The sequence below is a fragment of the Acartia tonsa genome, chromosome 12 (assembly GCF_053477335.1).
Source record: "Acartia tonsa isolate MP-2025a chromosome 12, ASM5347733v1, whole genome shotgun sequence".
In the NCBI taxonomy this organism is placed as follows: Eukaryota; Metazoa; Arthropoda; class Copepoda; order Calanoida; family Acartiidae; genus Acartia; species Acartia tonsa.
The window spans coordinates 20,259,050-20,282,798 of record NC_137271.1 but is presented as its reverse complement, the minus strand read 5'-3'; the positions used below and the strand labels follow the sequence as shown (position 1 = coordinate 20,282,798).

The 23,749-nt window shown below is 30.2% G+C and overlaps 1 protein-coding gene and 1 long non-coding RNA gene across 2 annotated transcripts; both read left to right on the top strand.

Moving 5' to 3' along the window:
* The first annotated feature begins 885 nt into the window (after window positions 1-885).
* Window positions 886-4,195, top strand: LOC145333235 (uncharacterized). Its single transcript, XR_013884478.1, has 3 exons — window positions 886-997; window positions 3,624-3,695; window positions 4,119-4,195. It is a non-coding gene; the product is annotated as an uncharacterized LOC145333235 (long non-coding RNA).
* Window positions 4,196-4,658: 463 nt separating this feature from the next.
* LOC145333234 (leucine-rich repeat-containing protein 56-like) lies at window positions 4,659-23,620 on the top strand. The gene is made up of 7 exons (XM_080178373.1): window positions 4,659-4,750; window positions 5,223-5,268; window positions 6,380-6,475; window positions 12,459-12,499; window positions 21,334-21,388; window positions 21,815-21,898; window positions 23,524-23,620. The coding sequence occupies exons 1-7, from the start codon at window positions 4,705-4,707 to the stop codon at window positions 23,618-23,620; spliced, it is 465 nt and encodes a 154-aa protein (XP_080034499.1). The 5' UTR covers window positions 4,659-4,704.
* The last annotated feature ends 129 nt before the right edge of the window (window positions 23,621-23,749 follow it).

Genomic DNA, 23,749 nt, shown 5'->3' with positions numbered 1-23,749 from the left:
TGAATTTTTCTTACATCAATTTTGTGACTAGAGAAAAAACGATTTATTTGCAAGAAACAAGGAAAAAGTGAAGTTAATCCTATTACATAAAGTAGTTAGCTTTTTTTGTTTGTAGTAAAGAATCTCTTTAATCGCTAAACCGACATGGTTCTCCTTTACAGTGAAGCTTCTAATAGGTCCATTAAAGGCTTTTTAACTATTTTTTTGGGGAAAAATTCCTGTTTAAAACCTAAATTGCAATTAGAAGGAGGGGGTGGTCGACTTTTACCCCTCCCGTTTTAAGTGCCCTTAGAGTTTTCTAGGGAAGTAACTGCTAGTAGAAAAATATATAACTAGGATTATTTAGTCTTTGAGAAGCGAAGTCAGTACAATATAAATATCCTAAAGTGCTAATGAAATTAATAAGAAAAAAAGAAAAAAGGAATATCCTCTCTCTTATTTAATCTACATCACAAAGTTTGTTTGTACTTATTTCAGCCTATTTACTTGCCTTTCTAATTTATTAAAGCTAAAATAAAACAATGATGACAACATCCATAAGTAGCGAAGCTCAAAATCATGAATGGAAAAAATTACTATAGAGCAGTGTAATACAATAAAAATTAAACTTGATGAAATAGGGAAATCACGCAACCTTTAAAATCATGAAAACTTATAAATCTATGAATCGATCTAGCACCACAATTAATAAACAAATTTTAATGAAACTTAAATGAAATATGTAGAATATGAGTATATTTAATCCCTGACAATTTCAGCCATCAATCCTGAATATGAATTAGCGTTACGGACTTATGGACGGACTGACGGACAGAAAAAGTGAATTATAGAGTAGATTCGCTACTAAAAATCATTAGCAGTTACTTTATAATTGTAAATAAATCTACTTTTAATTTAGACATGAAAAGAACATAATTTTATTTAAAAATGGATGATTTTGAAGATTTTGTGGACATAGGACCCGAAAGATATACACCAATTGAATATAATAGTTTAGGTATGTTCATTAATTCTCATAATAAAGTAACATAATGTTTGTCTGTCTGTACTGAAGGATTTTGCTAACCGCTGAAACGTTATGGTTCCCCTTTATAGGGTAGCTTAAACTAAAAAAACCCCAACTTTTTTTAGTTTTGTTTTTAAATAGGTTATCTAATTCAACTCTCCCCTCCTCAAGTGCCCCTAGAGGCTTCTAGGGGGCGTAGCCGCTAGTTATAGTATTTAAATTAGTAGGGATTTTGTGTCTGTTTGTTAAAATTTCGCTAAAAAAGATTAAGTTCTTTATACAGGTCATAGGCTAGTCCTAGTATATAAGTAGTGCGGTTTTATTTGTCCGTTAAAATCTCGCTAATAACTGAATTTTATAAGAAATCAATTTCAATATTATGAAAAGTAAGTAATGAAAAAGCAATTAGATTATCTTTATTTTTTGTAAAGCTTTGAATTAGTTTCTACTATACAATTTGCAATAATTAAACTGTTGTTAATTGTTCAAATCTCATACAAGTATACTAATACCAGACAGAGAGGGACAATGGGCTGTTTATATTAGTCCCCAAATTTTTATAATAACGTTTTTTCTTCGTTGGCTCAACATCTTTGGGAACTTTTCATGAATTTTTTTTTTTGGTTTATAAAGTTGAGTTTTCAAACGTTTTGTTTATTAACATTGGGGATGTACATCAATTTATCGGCCATTGGCTTATCCCTTTAGATTCCTGACTATTGCTCATCTACTAATTAGGTCTATATAACATGTCTATGATTCTAGCCAAAATATGCAAATCCTTTCAAATATCAGACGCATAAAAAAAAACATTTTCATAAAAGAATTAACCTTTCAATTAAAAAAGTACTATTGAGCTTATAAAAAAAACAAGGTTTACAACAATCATAAGTATTGAAGCATTAGAAAGATGAATATAAAAAAACGAAAAAAAATTTCACAACAAATCTAGCTGTCTATATCTGATAACAACACAGTAACAGATGCTTCTTTCTTAACCCCTTACAGTCGGGCCCCTTGCCGCACCTTAATCGGTCGGGGGTGGGGGGGGGGGGAGCGTTCAACGCCCCCCCCCTTATTATCTCAGTTCCTATTAGAGCTAGAGGGCTAAATTTTTTTGTGCAAGTCCATGGTTTGATAATGAATTTCCGACCTTTTATAAGTCTAAGTCAATTTTCGCTTCCTTCACCCTTTTATTTAACAACCTTTGTTTTTAGGTCTTTTTTACTTAAAATTTCAAACGGCTGTAACTTTCTTATTTTTGAAGCTAGAAGAAAATTTTTTTTTCAGAAATGTTTATTTTTATGTAAATTTTACATTAGAAATATCAAATATAAGTTTCAGCGGTCGCAGCTGTTATTGGCTGCTGCCAGCCGCCGCAGTCGGCGGTCGGCGGGAAAACGGCGGCGGATCTTCATGAAATTTTAATACGTTATGTAGACATGTAAGAAAAGCTTAAGTTTAAAATTTGAAGTCTCTAAGTCAAAAATTACGACCACAGGAGCCTTTTAAAGATTTCTGGAGACCTGGAGGATCAGGACCTGCAAGCTTAACAATATTTTTTTTATAAAATGAGATTTTTTTCAAATGTACGTTCCCTTTAAGTGTTATTCTACAGACTAGTACTTATATATCAATTATTGTTTAAATAAATGTTTCTATTAAATTGGTAAATGCTAAAAATCGATATATTATTACTTGGATGGTGCACCAGATTTTCAACTACTCTAATAAAGTTATATTCGCAGCTGGTTAAAATAACGCTACTCCCCATCCAACCCCATTTCCTCCCCTCGTACTTGAGAAACGAACTGACCAATAAACGGTGTCCCAAATAGCAACCTATATTGACGACAAATTTTCCCCTGTCAATATATCCACGTATTGTATATCCATTAAGCTAATGCGATTTAACACAGTAATCCTTTACAGTGGAAAATGGACATATTATAAAAAGGATATGGTTACAACCATAAATCACAAGGGATACGCCAATGAACGATAGATATATGTAAATTTCCAATGCTGATATACAAAATTACCAACAGAAGGTTTGAAAATGACTATTGAAATCAACTTATCACAATTTAATTACAGTACCCAAAGTTAGGTCCAACGAATACGATAAAGTTATTTAAAGATTATTGGGAACCAGTTTAATTTACAGTCCAATGTCCCTGAGGTAAAAATCTACTAGTATACCAAGCAAAACGTACTTCTCTTTGAACTATTTGCGTCCTGGGCTGGATCTTTCATTTCAATGGTGCGCCAAATCGGGGTGAGCCAACTTTCCATCAATGAGAGCACAGCATTTTACGAAATGCCGCGCTGTGATTGGCTGAAATTCGGCGCACCCCGATTTGGCGCACCCTTAAAATTATTTAAAGATCCAGCTTTGCTGTTTACATAATTGTATCTAATTATTTTTTTTTGAAAAAAACAATTAGAACCATAAACACCATTTTAATTAATATGGAGGAGGTATCTCTCAAAATATTGTTAAACACTTTTTCTGGACCTTTTTGAAGCTTTACACTAAAGGATAACCATATAGGTCCAGTGGACAGACAGACATTCTGTTACCTTTATATAAGAAATGTCTATTACTTAAATATAGATTCCGACCCTTCCGAAGAGATAACAAATGATCCTGCCCCAAGAACCTCAAGACAAGGCAGTCTTACAACAGGTAGCTATGTACAGTAGTTTTGTTATTTTGAATTAGATAGATGCATACATAGATAGCTAAACATATATTTAGATGAAAATATGGATAGATTTTTGCATAGGAAAGACAGTCTGACAGTCATAGGGTAGATTTGATCTGTATTACAGTAAAGGTAACGTTCTTAAAATTAGTTTCATATCATTTCACTTTTTTAGGAGTCTATTTAAATTGGTTTTTTTTAAAGCTATAATTTTTGTAGGGTTCAGGCATCTCCCGAGAAATAGTCTAGAACCTGGCTAGGAGTAATATAGAGATTTATAAATTAATTGTGTTGGCATAGACACACATATATACATACATCAAAATACTTCATCATTAAAAATCTACTAAAAAAATTGTTCTGCAAAATCACGAAACCTCGCGAAATATAAATTTTACTTTTAGCTGTTGAACAGATCCGTGGAAGAGATTCGTTGATACCTGCAGGAATTATAACAGTTTTTTATCAGATAGTATTATGATAAGCTTTCCGCGGCTATTAAAAAATTAAGATTCAGTATATTTGTTAGCCCCAAGGGGCCGAAGTCCCGGATGACAATACTGGTATAAATTTTAGTTTTATTTTATCATTCGTGGAAAATTGTCTGCATTGCGATGGTCTACATGATGTTTTCGTTTTGCTGAGCAACAGTTCTAATACATCAGATGTTAATTGGTTTTAAAGCCATACTGGAAAAATATTATTAATATTTACATTTTAGTTTTAAGGGAAAAAGAAACACATTTTTTTTGGAGGAAAGTTATTTTTTTAGGGGTGATTTCTCTTGATATAATATCCATGGGCCCTTTGAAAAGGTTCACTGCAAAGGAGAACCATATCGTATCAGTGGTTGTGCTAAATGAAATAATTATACTTTGTTTCAATAATAAACAACAAATATCTTGATATTTATAATCATTTGAATTTTATTAAAGAAACAAAATGTTCGAAATTATTTGATAAAAATCTTCTAATTTTAAAATGTTATAAATGATTGAAGGAGCTGTAACTTATGACCTACTATGTAGTATTGTTGGTAAGCATTTATATAAGCGAAGTTTTTCTATAATTAGGATGTGTATGTCCGTTAGTTAATTTTGGCATGAAAAAGCAAATCATCGCTGAAAAAAAAGTATTAAAATGTAGATAAGTCGGTATTAGCCTTTTGTAATTAAGCCATTTTGGGATATTTTTACACTGAATTTTTAATTTCAAATTAAGATTTTCATGAATGTTTAAAAATATATGCCTTTAATATTATTCTCATAAAAAAGTTATAGTTTTTAAGACAAGAGTTTTTTTACAATAACAAACAAACAAAAATGATTAAAAAACAGACAAAAAAGTTAAAGCTTTGATTTTTCATATATTTAAGTCAGAATATTTAGCAACATTCATCAGAACTTTTAGAATAGGATTAGGTATATCATCCATTTAAATCATTTTTTGTCAGTCTTTATTTTTCTATAAGAACAGAACAAATATTCTGATATTAATTATATTTTTAGGAACTACTGAACTATCAACTGTTAAAAATGTCACACTTAGAATAAAGTAAGTGATTTTAAATTTTGAGGTTTATCATATATAAAACAGGATGTTTGTCTGCCTGTCTGTGTATCTCTCTATCTGTACGGAAGGGTATTGCAGGTTACCACCACCCTTCTAAATGAAAAAACTGATTTATTTGTCCCCCCCCCCTTCTTCAATAGCCCCTAGAGGCCGCTAGTAGACTAGTAGCAAATATTGCAAAACAAATTTTTATCACCAATTTTAAACCTGGTAAATAGTTTTTCTAAGAAAAATTATCATAAGTAACGCAGCTAAGATATTATTTATGTTTATGAAGATTATGAAAATAGAATATATTTAGAGATCAAATAGTTAAGTTTAGTTGAGTGTAAATTTACAGGGAGCAATATACTTTTTAAACACAAAATATATAGCCAATTGATTTAACCTACTCCTTCCTTGAGCCGTTTTGACATACGGACAGAACCTGGTTATAGAAAAGCTGCGCTTTAAATAATGACGCTTGAAAGGTTTTAGTATTGTCCTAAAATATTTTTTTAAATTCTACAATAATATTTTTATTAAAAATAGGAAAATGAAAATAAATCACTTAGGCATGTTTAAAAACAGTCATACTTAATATGCTATTTTTATATATTTTCTTCGAAGCTTTCTATTTTTCTATAACAAACTAAATTTTGTTATATTTGGCTTATTTTATCTAAATACCAGCGCCTACGATCCATGAGGCCTTTAGGGACTTGAAGCAAGGGGTGGGGGGGGGGGGGGGTGAATAAGTCGACCCTAAAAATAGATATAAACCTTTCCCATTCGAAGCTTTATGAAAAAGGTGAACCCTTTTGGTCTAGCGGTAAGCGAGAATTAGACGGACAGACAGACAGGCATCCAGTGACATCCAGCTTCGCTACTTATAATTATATGATAATTATCTATCGTAAAATAAAGCTTTTTACGGATAACAATATGAAAATCATAAGATTAATACCAGTTTTGTTAGTTTTTTATTTTAATATTTGTGGAAAATTCTCTGTAATACTATGCTATACATGATTTTTTCAGTATGGCTGAGAACCGGTTGTAATCCAGTGGATATCAATCGGTGTGGAAGCCATACTGGAATAAAATTTTTCAGATGTATCGGAATCAATGCGAGTGTTCGAATCCTGCCCCGGTCATTTCCATTCATTACCTCTCTATATCTGGACAACTCAATATTCTCAAATCTCAGGTTGGTCAGGTTTTAGTCTAGAAAAGAAGCACAACAATAATAATAATATTAGACTTTAAGTATAAATGATAAGGTCATCTCAAAAAACTCCTATCTCAAAAAAGCCTGTATCAAAATCGCCTTTCTCAAAGAGATGCCTATCTCAGAAAACGCCTTTCTTTAAAAATCCCTACTAAATTGATTTAAGTCAAATACTTTGTTTAAGTCGAGGTGTCATTTATTGAAAAATCTTAAAGCACGACAAAAACAAAATCATAATTTTTATTTTTTAAATTTGTGTAAAAACATTAAACAACAAAAGTGAAAACAATATAATTTAGAGTAGTTCCGCTTCTGAAATAATAATTGCTATCTGTGACCGAAGGTAGATAAATCTACGTACTTATCGTTGCAAAATTGACCAAATTTTCAATTCATTTTTCCCAATTTTCCTTGATATAAAAAAATACGCCATCAAGAAGAAAGTGCAAGTTTTTTTTATATCCGCAAATGAGAAAAGTGTTCATGGAATGAAACAAATATTTGAAAAAATAATCTACTTTACACATACAGTTTTTTTCGTCAAAATTAGCAACTCTGCATTAATGGATATAGGATATACGTGGATATATTGACAGGGTAATAATTGTCGTCAATTTAGCCTGCTAATATGAACGTCTTTTATTGGCCAGTATTTTCATCCATTAGAAGTGCAGGGGATTTAGTAAAGGGGGTGGACGGGGGTATTGTTATTTTTGACAGCTGCGAGCAAAACTTTATCAGAGTACATGAAAATCTGGTAAAGCATCTAAGTAACATTAAATCGATTTTTGTCTGTAATAAATCAAAAATTATTGACGGTTTCTAACATATCGTATCTGGACCACAAACAAAGCTTAAAGATTCAATGAACAGAGCCGTATTTTTCTTTCAAGAGCTTATATTATTATTGGTTAGGTTAAGTAAAGGTAATTATTTATTCCCGTGGGGCCTAGAGAATATCAAAAAAATAAAACCCAAAAATTTCCTTTACGTTATACAAATTAACTGTTTTAAAAAATAGTTATAACTAAAAAAATTACTAAACTGTTATTATTTTTTGGTTTGAAGAAACACATTTATCCAATTGTCTGTTTCTTTAGAAAATGCCAGGGAAGTTAGACATTATCTGAAAACTATTACATTTTTTTAAAGTAGTAAGCTAGCAGTATTATCATTCCACTTTTAAGCCCCTAAAAAACACCCTCAAAGGGATAGTTGCATGAAGTGCATTTAAAAAGTTTGATTTCAAGCATAAGTTACAAAAACACCATATAACATATATAATTTTGTATAACAATAAACAGAAATCAGGTAGGCACCACCAAAATAGCCGACATGTTGTGTGTCTGAAAACAGGACAACCATATAGGTTCCATATACTCAAAAATATATTTTTTATGTCTTGATATTTTAAAAAACTACCTGGTTGAAAATTGAAATCATTTTAAATATATGTCCTGTAGATGTGGTTAAAACTATTGAACAGAAAGAAATATGCAGTTCACTAAATTAAAGTTTTAATGTACTTCGTGCAACTACCCCTTTATTTTAATTTTAATAGCATTAAAATTTAAAGCTAGAAAGGCTAAAATTGTTTTAGTTAATTCAAAAGAATAAATCTGTAATATTATTGAAAACTTTAAAAGTGTTTTCTTTTCTTTAATGTACATGACTAATACATTTTCTCGTATTCATTCGAATCCGGTGGATAGGAACCGGTTCTCATCCATACGAAAAAACTAAGTCTAGCATCGTATGACATCAAGTTTTCTACGAATATAATAATGTACAATCATAAGATTAAAACCAGTTTTTTTAGCCGGTGGCTTCGGCCCCAAGGGGCTAAAAAATGGTTTTAATCTTATAATTGTACATTCTATATCCACGGTAATACTATACGATGCGAGAAATAACTATTAAAACTTCACAAGTGTTTTCTTTTTTTCAATCTTCATGACTAATACATTTTATGCTATAAAATTGTAAATAACAACAATTTATTGACATTTCTGCATCCAACCAAAAGTCATTCATGCAACCTTCAAAGTTATTAAGTTTTGTTTTTATTCATGTTTTGTTTGGTTCTAAAAAGTAAAAAATTAAGCTTAAAGTAATGCCATCATTTAATATATTTGACAAAAAAGCTGGATATATTTTTAAGTACTTTAAAATATATGTATATGGATTTAGAAGAATTTATCGAATTTAGATTGATTGTTGCATTTTATTAAGTGTTCAAACATTACAAATGCTAATTTTAATCTACAGAAGGGGTAATTTTGTGTATCATCATTGCTGTTGTATATCGGATTATCGGCCATTGTCTTATCCCTGTAATTAACGTACAGATGGCATCTGTAATGGAGGTAAAATATCTCCAATAAATAATACAGATATTACATATATTTCATTGCCAGACGAGTAAAAATGTTAGACACGGAAAATACGTTGATAATAGCGAAGCTTTTCTAAACTACGGTGTGTCCGTTTGTATGCAATGAAAAACTTTGATCCTAAATTCAGTCATCTTGGTGTTGTTCTATCAATTTTAAACGGTGTATAAGGATTCCTGCAATGATAAAGAATGAGTTTAAAGCGTAATAATTATTAATATTAAATAGGCTCTGTATAGTGTTTAAAAAATACACATGACCGATGATAGTTTATACACAGACTAAATTACAAATGGCAGGTCAGTATACAATTTAATTAACCAATGGTAGGCCAGTTTGACATATTGAACTATTTTTAAAAGCTTTGTTGCTACTAATTCATTTCATTGTCCTATTTATATGTTGATTCCTATGACAATAAGACTAAATGTAATGAACGTAGTAACTCTATTTCAAGGTATTATACGAAAGTATTTTTTTGGATTCTGTTCCTGTAATATTAACCCTTACAGAGCCCCCCACCCCCCTCTAGTTTTTTCAATCTCATTTTTTTGTAGGTAAGATGGAGAGCTGTAACTTCATGTCTTTTTAAGTTTAGTATTTATACGTCGGCAAGAGTTGATTTTATTAGGATATCTGGTCTGTGTCGGTCGTGGTGTCCGGTCAAAGTCGGTTGGGTAGCAAAAAAAATTAGAAAAAATTCTAAATAAATCTTAATTTCTACATTATGACTTTTGTGTATAAGGTAGAAACCTAAAATTTGTTTGGTGAATACTTAGATATCAATGACCATCTGATAAAAGTGGTGTTATGACCGTTTGACCGCTCCCTGACCGACTTTATGAGCGATTTTTGTCCGGCTTTTACTACAGACATATATCATGAATATCGTGGCTTCTATTACAGCTAGAGACCTATATTTTTTTTTGGTAAATCCTTGAGCTATAATAAACAGATAAAAATATTAATTTGCGCTGCCAACCGCCGTTTTACCGCCGTAACCGACGAAAATGGCGGTTTCCGTTATTTGCCGTTTTTCGGCGATGATCAGAAAAAGTAATTTTTTTGTTATGAAAAATAAAAGTTCGTCCTAAAATTTGGTCATCCTAGCTGCAAAATTGGCCGCTCTACAGCTGTTTTAAAATTTAGCGGCTGGCCGCTAAAAAGCGGCTATGGAGCGGTCTGACTGCTATGACTAGAAAAAGAAATTTTCTCTAAAAATACACATGAACCACCAGAAAAAAATTTTACGTCTTTATCTGTACCAGGAGCCGAGATAGAGGGGGGGGGGGCCTCCCCCCCCGATCTATTAAGGTGGGAATTGGGGCCCGATCTGTAAGGGTTAAAAGCGCATCTGTTCTTTATTTGTTGATATTTAATTGCTATGTTGTTTTATTTATTGGCCTCGAATTCATAGTTGTTGTCATCCTTGTTAGTGTACAAACTACGAAATAAGTCTACATGGCATTTTCAACATAAAACAAATACTTTTTCCTCATTACATTACATAACAATACTTCATACAAGAAGCAAAACTTCTATTTTTTTTCTTTTCTAAACTTTACATATAATTAAGTGTGCAAAGAAATTTGTAAATTTTTAAAATCTATTTTTCGCGGCTTGTGTTCTGTGCATATCGTTAGAACCATCATAAACTCTAGTTTTTGGAAATACAAGTACTATTTTTGTGCCATTTGTAAAAGCTTCGTTGAAAAATGCAAGAAAGGCTAAAAAGGGTTTTAGGCCAGTTGTGACATTGTATCACCTAGCGCCTAAGTTATTTGTAGCATAGCAACAGTTTTTATATTTCCTAAAACTAGAGCTTACAGTGGTAAGAATAACATTTTCCACTACAAACACAAGCCGCGCAATTAGGATTTTAAAAGAAAACTGTTTGTGATGTTTCCTCCAGTTAAACGTACGATATAAATATATTTTATAAGAAAATATAATACAAATAAGATGGTACCTAGATGAAATTAAATAAAGAAATGCCATATTATTATTAACATATTTACATACTGACATAGAGATTTACTTTTATGGATATTTGCATTCTTGTGCTATCTAATCAACTTTCTCTTCTATTTTGTTCATGTCCTTCGCATTACTTGAATACACTATGCTTCTTAATGAAGAAAGTTGAATTAAGAAGGATTAAAAAATAGATTACAGACTGTAAGATTACAATAATTTTTGAAGTTAATATGTTATGACTATTTTTCATTCAAATGTATTGTGAACATCAGGAACGACCAAGCTTTTTAACTTTAGGGGTTTAGATTATGGGTTTCAAAGGTTTCAGGGAAGTAAACGCTCCTTTGCCCCCACCCTTGGACGTCTATAGGGGAATATGTTCGTTTTTTGTGATAAAGTACGTTTCAAATTTCTTTTCGTGTAGGGGCAAGCTTTAACTTTTTATTATATGATTACATCGTGTTTGCTTGTAATTATTTTACAAGTTTCTTCCTTGTGCGTATATTTTAAGATAATTGAATCACAGGAAAAAACACGCACATATTTATTTGTATTTTTATGCTATGCCCGATATAAAAGCTAATATTTATGTATCGCATAGTTATATTGACAGCTTTCCCCGTAAATTAAAATGAAATAAATATTAAAACCAAAATTAAGTTATAAGATTAAAACCAAAACCGGTAATAATTTTATGATTTTTATTTTAATAACGTTAAAATTGTCTGTAATACGATGCCATACATGATTTTCCAGTATGTTATAATACCGGTTCCAATCAAGCGGATATTAATCATCAATTTCAAGACCAAAATGAAAATGAAAAAAACATATCCTTTATTAAGCTTAGCAGCGCATAATTACTGTATAACTTGTTTCAAATGTACCTTTAGCTTGCTGTTTTATTAAAAAATCTTTTAAAGAAATTGTTGGAAATTTACCTAATTTTAAATAATATATAATTTCTAGAAAATAACTAAGAAAAAGTAAAATATCGTAATTTTTGAGACAAATATTATAAAATTTTGAAATTTGCAAAAAAAAGTATGGAAAATACTTATGAACAATAAAGAGAAAAAATATTTACATGTAAATTTTAAATTTAGAGTTTTTAACGTAAAAACAAATTGTAATTTTATATAATTTTAAATGAAATTTTTACATATTGTTAAACTTTTAAACAAGGGCAATTAGGTTTATAACTATTGCAGCAACATAAAATTTATAATTTTATTACGTTATTTCAATAAATCATTTAAGATGACATTAAAAAGAACAAAAATTTTATATTCATATTTGTTTTACCTAAACCTTACATTAAATACTTGTGGGTGTTCTTATATAATTGTTAAATATCTTTTTTAGTGCTTTGTTACAGGAGTGCACTGAAAACAAAAAAACAGCATTATTTCATGAATGGAGAAAATCAAACATGTGACGTCATAAAAATTAGTGATTATCCATCTCTTTTTTTAGGGGTTTTCTTTCCCACTTATCCTCTTATCTCCCTTATTTTTATGACGTCACATTTCTGATTTTGAGTGACTTTTTCTATTTACATTAATTCTTATAATAAAGTGTTATTTTTTTAGGATTGTTGGAGAAGAGATGTCTACTCTAAAAATTCTTTCAGGAAACTCTAAGTTTTTTTAAAAAAATTAAATCAAAGAACAAGTATTGCCAATATAATGATATTCTAAAGATTTATACGGCAATTTTAAGCTTTGATTTAAGAAATTAAAACTTTAATAAAAGTTTAATAATTAGGAACAGTTTGGTCTTAGCAAAGCATTTGATAATGAAAAATTTTAGTTTTCACTTTTTTACAATTAATACAGAATATACTTGGATATATTGAAAGGGAAAATTTGTCGTTATATAGCTTGTAATATAAATATAATTCATTGGTCTGTTCGTTCTTCCAATAGGAGGGAAGAAGATAGGAAAAAAGGGTTTATGTGTAGTATCGTTATTTTAGCCAGCTGCTATCATCACTTTATCAGAGTAAATGAAAATCTGTAGTAATATATAAGTAAAATTTTATCGATTTCTAGAATTTATATGATTTTTGCTATTGAAAGGAAAAACGTAATATTACAGTAGTCATTTGGATATTTTGCATTGATCTAATTTCATAAATAGAATATTATCTCCTATTGATAAAGTTGTACTAGTAGCTAGTTGACAAAATCTTTTCCCAATTACATACAGTCGTTAAAATTCACTTACCAGCGGTTACGTCCCTAGAGCCTATGGGGGCCCTTGAGGTGGATGGTGGGGTGTGGAAGGGGTTTTAACCTCCCCCTCAACTTTTAATTACAGTTTTAAACAGAAAAAGTTTCGGCATCCTTGTAGGAAGTGACGTACAGTAAGATATATAAGTTGGAAAGAATTTTAATGTAAGAGTGAGATTTGAAATCTGCATCAAATTTTAAGGATTTTTTTTAAAAATTCATTTTTTGTATATTTCTTTATCTAAAAGCGGAAATACAATTTAAGTTAGTTAATTTTAACATCTGTAATTGGTGGATTTAAAAAATCTGCGCTCTGATTGGAGAAGCTTAAGTGTCGTACATCATTCAACCAATTAGAGCGCAGGTAGTTTTTAATCCACCTATCACGGATGTCAAAATTAATTAACCTCAATTGTATTTCCGCTTTTAGGTAAAGAATTATACAAAAAACGAATTTTATGAAAAATCCTAATAATTTAATGCAGATTTCAAATCTCCCTCTAACATTAAAATTCTTTTCAACTTATATATCTTAAAGTACAGTAGGTCATACAGTGGCACCGCCTAGCCGCATTTTACAAATATTTATTGGCAATTTTTCTTGGGAGAGTGCGGTTACCTCCCCCAAAATAGTTATAAGTCATCCTTTCATTATAAGTATTAGCTGTCACTATACGTATGTTAATTTGTCTGACTCTCTGTCTGTCTGTCTGATTTTATGATCTTTTATGGATGTTGCTATCTAAAAATGTTTTACAATACAATTTGAATAATGAAATAAGCTTATGATCCTATAACGTGAGTATCAATCTATATAACTTCTTTCTCTACAATATGGTTAAACGTGACAGTTTAAAATTTTTCCTTTTCCATCCATATGTGTCAACAATGGATGTAGAATATACATGGATATTAAGACAGGGAAAAAATTGTCGTCCATTTAGGTTGCTATTTCCCTTGTCATTTATAGATCAGTTCGTTTATCCAGTAGAAGGCGAGGAGATGGGGTAAAGGGGGGGGGGATTTTATTTTAGCCAGCTACAAGATCCACTTTATTAGAGTACATGGAAATTTGGTGTAAGATCCATATAATAATACATCCATTGTGTCAACGTGTTTGGTGGGTTGAAATCTAATATTTTAAACCTTAATCAAACTTGAAATTAAATTCAAAATATTTGCTTGGCATTGAAATTGAAACTAATCTTTACGACGCTGGCAATCTTTTAAGCAGAAATATAAATATCTCAAAGCTAATTTTGAAGTGAAGCTTTTCAATATTATGAATGTTTCTGTTTGAATCATCCTATTGATTATTACTTGCAAATGATTATTGTATTAATAGAATAATCTTGAAAGATAGAGAAATTTATTCAAAAATCAGACATGTGACGTCATAAATATGAGGGAGATGAGGGGAGATGTGGGAAAGAAAACCCCTAAAAAGAGATGGCTAATAACTCATTTTTATTACGTCATATGTCTGATTTTTGAGTGACTTTTTCCATTTACTCTTGAAAGATGCATTCTTCAGGCATTTTAAATTTTGAACAATTATATTAACTTAGATGTTGTCCTCCCTCTTATAATAACTGTATAAAGGTAGACTTAACCTATAAGAGCATTTAACGCCCCCGTCCGTGGATTAAAAAAAGTTTGATTATGTCCCATCTATAATACAAAGTAGAACGATGTCTGTCTGTCTGTTTGTTTGTAACGAAGGATCTCGCTAACCGCTGAACCGATCATATTCTCCTTAACAGGGTAGCTTGTCATAGGTCCCTGGAAGGTTTATAACTATTTTGGGGGAGTGTACAACTACCCTCTCAAGAGAAATTGCGACTAGAAAAAATAAACCCCCCAATTTTTTTTCAATTTAAGTTTTTAACTAAAATTAAAAATGGGGAGGGGTACCCCTCCCCTTTCTCCGAAAAAAAACCCCCCACCCCAAAAAAAAAGATTGGTTTTTACTTTTTCTTTAAATATCTAAATTAAGAAATTGGTATATCCAAATCAATTCCCCCCTCCTCAAGTGCCCCTAGAGGCCTCTAGGAGCGTAGTCGCTAGTGTTTAGTAAAGAATTGGTAAACTATGTTAAATTGTAACAACTATTAGGAGTTTATTTTAATAAAACTTAATAAGAAATATATAAGTAAAACTAGTGTGGGTTAAAGTTAACAACAAAATATTTATCATATTATAGACAGCTTTCCGCGAATATTAAAATGAAAGATTTTAAGATTAAAACCAGTTTTGTTAATCCCAAGGGGCCAAAGACCCAGGCTAACAAAATCTTATAATTATTATTAAAACATTTGTGGAAAAGTGTCTGTAATACGATGCTATACATGATTTTTTAATGGCTAAGGTTTTAATCCAGCGAATATTAATAGGGTTTCGCCATACTGGACAATAATAAAAATCTATTAAAAATAACAAAATCAATATTTTTCATATTTAATAAAAAAAGGTCTATAAATATCTTTATTTATTAAAAAATATTAATATATTTTTATTCTAAAATATGTAGATTTATCTGGAAAAGTATAATAAAAATAAAATAAAGGAACATAATTTCCTATAGGTATTTAGAAACATAAACAAAAAAATTCGATTTTGAAAAAATAATAAATTTACAATTTATTATTATCCCAATGATACAGCTAACAATTCAACCCTCACCCCTTAAAGTTCTCTTAAAGTCTTCTAGGAGCGTAGCCGCTAGTAATTCAGTAAATAAATATTTCAATACTTCAAATTAGTTGCCTTGGCTGGTTCTGGTTTGAATTCAGTATACAGAAGTTAATGGGATTAGGATAGTAATACTGAAATATTTATTTTTATCACAGCGTACTATGGACAGCTTTTTGCTGATATAAAAATTAAAGAGAATAAGATCAAAACTATTTTTCAGCCCCGAGGGGCTGAAGGCCCGTGTTTTTAAAACTGGTATTATTAATTATAAATTTACATTTTAATATTTGTGGAAAATTTTTGTCTGTAATACAATGCTATACATTATTTTTCATTGTGTTTAAGAACAAGTTCTTATCCAGTGGTTATTAATCGGTTTCGAAGCCTTACTAAAAAGACATTCAAGTTTTTTAGAGTGTTTAATTTTAATTTGAAACCTCTTTTGATCTTGTGTATTTTAAAATTGCATATTTTGATCTAAAATTGCATTTTGCAATTTGTTATTGATTTCTAGCCGAACACAGGATATTTTCCTTATTAGTCCTAGCGTATTCATTTCAAAATATTCCACCACAACATATTTTCGATAGGTACTCTTTAAAGAGGAAAATATTAGGAATAAATCAAAATTATAAAAGTTATTTATCGCAAACGTGTTATAGACAACTTTCCTCGAATATTAAAATCAGTCTTGTTTGCTACGATGGGCCGAATGATTATTTAATGATTTTTTCTGGCTATATTAAAGTTTTAGGCTACTTATTATGGGTTAGAACACCCTTTCCTGAAAAAATGTATACGGCCATGATTCTTAAGTAACAAATATTAACCCATTCGTACCCACACGTCAATATAACTACGTTAAAGTAGCCTCTGTTTAGAGGGCTCTAAAAACTGACAGGGATGATACTTATAAAAAATGAAAATAGATGTTGAAAGATTATTGCTATCACTTTAATTTTAGAAATTAAAAATATTAAAACAATAAAAAACTAATTAAAATTTTAAAGCTTTAATGTAGGGCTTAATCAAAAATTGAAAATTGAGAGGGTAATAATTTTTATAGTTATAAATCAACCCAAAGATATGGTGTTTTTACAAATTTTATTGAATGTTGTGTTAATCAATAATCCAAATTTTTAGCTTTTGATAAAAATTGTAAGAGATTCTTAAAATTTCACGGAGAGAAAAGTGTTTGAAAAAGTTACGTAAGTATCATTACGTATGGCTGAAGGTTCCCCCATAGTATTTATAGTAGTAATATGCATAATGAATATATAAATCCCCTAGAAATTATGCCCTAAAATCATGTTTGGGGTGTTTGGTCAGTCCTTAAATATTTATCATTTTTAAACTGGTAACTCATATTTTCAAAATAAGTTTATCTAAAAAATATTCTTTAATGCAATTACATTAAAATAAATATATAGATATATATTTTTTACTATTTTGTTTTTTATAATACTTCACCATCAAAAGAATAAGTTTGATTTAAAAATCGAACTTTCAATTGTAAAATTGTAGGAAGTAGAGGGCTAAAGAGAAGAACAAGGATGACAACATTCATAAGCAGTGAAGACATAAAAATCAAATATTGACAAACAGACAATGTGAGATAATTTCTGATGTTCAATGTGCATAAAATGAGAGCGAGAAAATTTGAAGTAAAAAATAGAAAGAAGATATATACCTATATAGAAAATTACAAAACATATAATTAATTATTGATTTGTATCTTTTATAGCATGACCTACAGACAGAGAGACCAAGTAAAATACATACTGGATATTCACCAAAAATTCACGAGCCTTTTTGCTGAGAGAAAATCACCTTTCCCATATTCAGTACTGAACGATGTACTAGCGAACATATCAAATTATAGAGCAGCTGTGTTACTATTTATATAGTAGCTTCGCTTCGTCAGTAATAAAAAAAAGGAGGGTAAGATATTTATAATACTAAATTGGAAAAAGGGATAGTTAAATGCCATATACTCTTGAAATTAAATTCATTTTTTAAGAACGTAATTAGACTAATATAAAGAACTAAACATTTAAATAATTAGAATAATTCAATTAAGTAGTAAAAAAACTTCTTTACATACACTTAAATTTTTTTTTATAAAATTCTAACACTCTTTAGGTGTAATGTAAAATATACAATACAATACTATCTTATTTTAAACTATACTAAGCATTCAATGTTTTGAGGATAAATGATTTTCATCTAAAATAGATATCTCTTTATCCCTAGATAAACAGGAAATGTGGATGGTCAAGCAAGTCAAGATATTGTTTTACAACAGAGATATGATAAATTAATTGGGTGTAGGATGGTGGGGGCGGGAATTTAAAAAAGGATTAACTCTTAAAAACTCGATGGTCAAGAAAAAAGGGGGTGTTGAATATAACCTGAAAAAACAAATTGACCGGAAATGCGCGCCATTTGACATCTTAACAACTCATTATCTTGAAAGTAAGGGAAAAACAAGGTGTAAAATAAAGGAGGGGCATAAAAGAATCTTATTTGTGATTGGTTGAAATTACTGTTAGGTATATGGTATGGTAATTTCTCTCGCGCATTTGTTAAACCGTGCATAGAAAAGGATTTAGACTGTGATCTATAATTGATAAATGGAATAAGGAGAAAAGAAAATTGAGCTTTACTAATTTGTAAATTTTTAGTAGTAAATAAAGTTATTTATAGAATAATTTTATTAGGTAAATATATAAGAACATTATACATAAACTAAACATAAAATACACTGAAAAAAAAGGTGTAATTGTTCCCTAATTCCTGATGATGTTATACATTTATTTCTACCTTATATTTGTTTGGGTCTCAAGGGATATGACAATGGCCAATAAATAGATGTACAATCCTGAAGTTTATACACACTGTAGAGTACAATTAGCGGTTGAAATGTTTGGACACTCAACTTAATGAACCAACCAATCAAAATTAATTAAAAGTCCCAAAAGTTGTAAAGCCAACAACTAAGAAAATTTTGTTAAATACTTTTGGGAGTGGTGTAATAAAAAAAGACCCCCCTCCCTGTTTTATTTGTTACTAAGCTATATAATTAAAAAAGAAATGTTTTTTTAAAACCATTTTCTTATTTTGTACCATCAGAAATAAAAGTAAATAACTTTTACTATGAATTAAGAAACATAAATAACGTTTTTGTTATCAATTTTAGTAGTCAATGTGTTATTTTCTATCATCTGATAACGAGGTAGAGAGTGGCCAAACGTCAATTTATTTACGTGGTCATATTTTCTGTCATAATGGTCATAATAAAAAAATTTCTTTTGATTTGCATGCAAACCATCCATAGTAAGTAGAGTATGTCTGAAAAAGTTTAAATTTTTAAGTAATTCTTGGGGTGGATATTAATGGGTTAAATTTAAATATCTTTTTTTTTGGAAGGCTACTTTATAATGTATGTCCATCTGTCTGGCAGTAAATAACCTAAAGATTGGTTTAAGAAGTCCCTATACAAAACAAAACGTCAACATGCTTGCATAACAAATGTATAAATGTCAATATACAAATAAAAGACTAAGATATCATTAAAGTATTTGACTTTTTAACAAAAAAAGCAAAAAAGTTTCCTGTATTTTTTTAAGATGGGTTTATATAGTTTTCTTGTTGTTTGATGTGCTATTTATTGACAATTAGTTGACTTATTAAAATATTATATTAAAAAATCATCATGTTTTAAATGACATTCAAGTAACGATTATAGAGTTGCTACGGTTTTGTAAATCGTACCTAACTGTTATAGGAATTATCATAAAAAGTTTGATATCGATAGGATAGGACAATTCTAACATGTCTAAATTAATTAAATTAGCTAACTGTTACGGGCGTACCAACCCTTTTTAAAAGCGAAGCTTTTCTATAATTAGGGTCGGTCCGTCCGTTCATCCGTACTTCCGTACGTCCGTCCGTCCGTCCGTAACGGATAGCTTTTTTCGTTAATTTAGGCATGTTAGAGTTGTCCTATCGATTTCAAATTTTGCATGGTGATTCCTATAGTAGTTAGGTACAATTTAGAAAGCGTAGCAACTCTAAAACTCTCTAGTCATAAAAATTGGTGGTGAAAAGATTGAAAGAGTTGGAAATGATTGTAGTATTAAATCTTTTAAATTTGTAGGTGTTCATCTAGATGAGTTTATAACGTGGGAACACCATATAAACTCAGTTATTAACAAAGTATCTAGTGCTAATTTTGTATTAAATCAATTGAAAAAGTTTGCACCAACTAAAATTCGTAAATCTATATATAATTCCCTTGTAAAATCGCACTTGGAATTTTCTATTATAACATGGGGTAATGCTAAATGTGAGGGAATGAGTAGATTATTATTAAAACAAAAGCAATCTGTGAGATATGTCGCTAATGCAAAGTACAATGCTCATGTAGATCCATTACTTGAAAAACTTGATTTACTTAAACTTGAAGATATTATGATTGTTAACATAGGTAGCTTTGTAAAAAGTTTCCTTGCAGGACAAATGCCAGACTCATTCAATAATATTTTTGAACCAATGTTATCCAACAGAGTAATGAAATTAAAAGTACCTTTACCTAAACATAAAGCTCTAGAAACTTTTCCTAATGTTTGCTTTGTTAAAATATGGAACAACCTAGACACTGCTATAAGGTGTGCTGAAACTAAAAATTCCACTAAAAATCTCATCAAAAAGAAAGCTTTAGATAAATATAAGAGTTTTAATTGTAATAAGCAAAAATGTTTTGTCTGTAAAAATAATTAAAATTTGCCTTAATTTACTATCAAAATTTGAATTTCTCTAACCCCATTGTATCATAGTGTAAATAGCATCATTAATACCTTACTATTTATTTATACTATTTAAACCTATTTATATGTTATATGTATATATCCAATTTAATTATCTGATTAAAATTTCTATGTAGCTAGAAACATTAAAAAATCATTTGAATATGTTTGTCTTAAATCGGTACTTCCAGCTTTTGCAACGGCCAACCCAGGTTATGAAAGTACCAAACTATGCATAAAATTTTGTAAATATGTGTAAGAAATATTATTATCATTTTGTATGCTTATGTTGAAATACATCTATCTATCTATCTATCTATCTATAATCATTACCGAAATGTCCGTACGTCCATTTTAAACATGTTGATTTTTTTTACTTTTTTAAAATCAAATTTTTATTTGATCTGATCATCAGATTGGTCTGATTTTTGGTATATTGATTCCTGGGACAACAAAGTATAATGTTATAAGCGAAGCAACTCTATAATCAAGTCCTAAAAATGTAAATATGTCCATAAACATTATCCTGTATAAAGGAGTTTTTCAACAAATTTACTTAAAATTTTTCATCGAACTTTACACATTCATATTCTGATTTTTCAGTTCTGATACTATGTAAGTGTTAATGTCCGTTTGTCCTACCGTTTCAGTGCTTCGCTTTTATGGATGTTGTCATCCTTGTTATAGAAAAGCTTTGGTTTAAAAAAAAAACTTATTGATAATTATGATAGTTTGTGGAAGTCACGTACAGTCTTTGCATGGAATAGATCTTTTACCAAATATAAGGTGAGTAAAGTCCTTTTTTTCTGTACATTCTAGTACGACAAAAAGGATGACTTTAAAACTATTTGTATTCTTAACTATTATACAACTTTCCTTCCAAACCTAGCAATTCTATTTTAAAACTCTATATTTACCTCTTTGATTACCCCTTCAAATCAGGGATTAATAGGGATAAGATAATTGTTGATAAATTGATATACATCCTTAATGGTAATACACAAAATTATCCATTCTGTAGGTTACAATGAAAAGTTGAAACGTTTTGACACTGAACTTAAAGAACCAACCAATCAAAATTTAATAAGAGTTTCCAAAGTTGGTAAACCAATGTAAAATTTTGGGGACTAGTGCAATAAATAGCCCAATGTCCCTTTCTCCCTGCATTTAAATACATAGATGGATATACATGTTACAATAACTTTTTTTCAGGGAGTTATATGCTTCGTACAACAGAATAGAGGATGTTTTAGAATTAACAGATCTGCCATACATTGCTGTCATAGATCTTGAGAGGTAGTTTTTATTCAGCGAAGCTACTCTAAAAGTATTTGTCTGTATGTTGGTTGGTATGTCATGTAATTTTCCTTATATAAAAGTTACAGGATCTGTGTCTGTCTATGTGAGTCTATGTCTGTACTGAAGTATCTCTGTAACCGCTGAACAGATATAGTTTTTCTTATAATAAAGGGAGTTTAAAAAAAACAATCGCTTCACTTCTTTCAATATAAACCTTACAGTTTTGATTCAAAACTAATGAAAAATAATTCAATTCATGCTCAAGCAATGCCAATAACAAAAACATATTTAATTTTGAATCTTCTCATCTCTCCAGAGCACTACAGCTTAAGACCGCAGATAAATTTGCCCTATGCTGAAAGTGGATATTTTATCATAAATTAAGAAAAGTTTTTAGAAGGAACAAACCGTCTTAAATACTTTAAATCTAGTAGATAGATCCCATAATGTTTTGAGTTTTTGATGGGGCATGTAACGACCTTTCTATAGACACTTTAACTAGGTTCCTAACACAATCCTAGCCAAATTGGCATAAAAAAGAAAGATCTGGCAAACATCAAGAATTAAAATTAGACAGAGCCGTCTCAATGTTGGACGGGTCTGTCTTTTTGTTGCAAAATTGACAAAGATTGTGTTAGAAATCTGGTTAAGGTGTCTATAGAAAGGTCCTCACATGCCCCATCAAAAACTAACATCATTAAGGGGCGTATCTCCAAGAGTTTAAGTACTTAAATTGGTTTAAATTGAGACCGATTTTTCTTTTTTTTTAACACCCTTTAATTAACAATATAATTATATTCATGACATGTAATTTTTTTTCTTCATGATATGTAATTTTCTTTTTCGGTGAAAATCAGTTTTTTCTCCCTGATACCTAAGATGGACCACACCCCCCCCCCCCCCCGTCTATTTAAATAATAAATTTAAGGGTAGTTTGAGTCTAGCTGTAGCGAACATGGTCCACTGATTTACAAGGATTTCTTTACACTAATAATACAGCCTTTTCTATAATCCCTATTGGCTACCTGATAACTAAATTCACAAAACCTAACCCAGACTCAACTATTTATATAATTTCTATATACATTCAGTCCCCCTCCCCCTATACTTTAAAAACAAATATTAAGGGGGGGGGGGTAAGTGTGCTATTTTTGGATATTTCCAAACCTAATTAAAATTACACAAAGTATTAACAAAAAGCTTAGCAGAAGCTAAATACTTTTTTTTGCAAATCTTAAACTTAATTCAATCTGACCTGACGTAAATAAAAACTAATCTATTTCACCTTCAAGAAAATATACAGCTTCTAAAAATTATAAAAGTTTTTGTAAAAATCTAAAATTATGTACTTTTATAAAAGGGTGTGACTTTTTAACCCTGAAGCCCCCTTTAACTGTATTAGGGGGGGTGTAGACCCTTGTAAAGGGGGTGCAGGGGGGTTCACTCCTAGGAAGGTGTATAAAGCCCCCTTAATTTCGCAAGATGGGTAATCACACCCCCCTTTTACACGCATCAGTAAAGCTTTTTTTTTATTTTAGTTTTATGTAATGGCCGTAAACGTAACTAATTATGAAGATTACAGAATGACGTTCAAACTTTTTAATCCTTGATTATATGTTCAGCAACCGTATTAGCAGCTTTGATTCCGTAAGCTTTCTGTATTTATGTCCAAGATTATCAACACTTACTCTAAGGAAAGTTGTTTTTATTTATAATTAGACTAGAGCACTCTCAGGGGAATGAAAAACCGTACTAATTAGCCATAAGTGTAAGGCCCCCAACTAATTATAAGTTGGTTGAGCTCTCTGGCCGAAATTTCATTCCTTACTCGTCATGGGGTAATGGCGC

Coding starts and splice junctions, on each gene's coding strand:
- LOC145333234 (XM_080178373.1), top strand. CDS start 4,705: ATGATTGAAGGAGCTGTAACTTATGACCTACTATGTAGTATTGTTG. Junction 6,476..12,458: donor TCAATATTCTCAAATCTCAG/GTTGGTCAGGTT, acceptor TTATTTTTTTAG/GATTGTTGGAGAAGAGATGT. Junction 21,899..23,523: donor GCTGTCATAGATCTTGAGAG/GTAGTTTTTATT, acceptor TTATATGTTCAG/CAACCGTATTAGCAGCTTTG.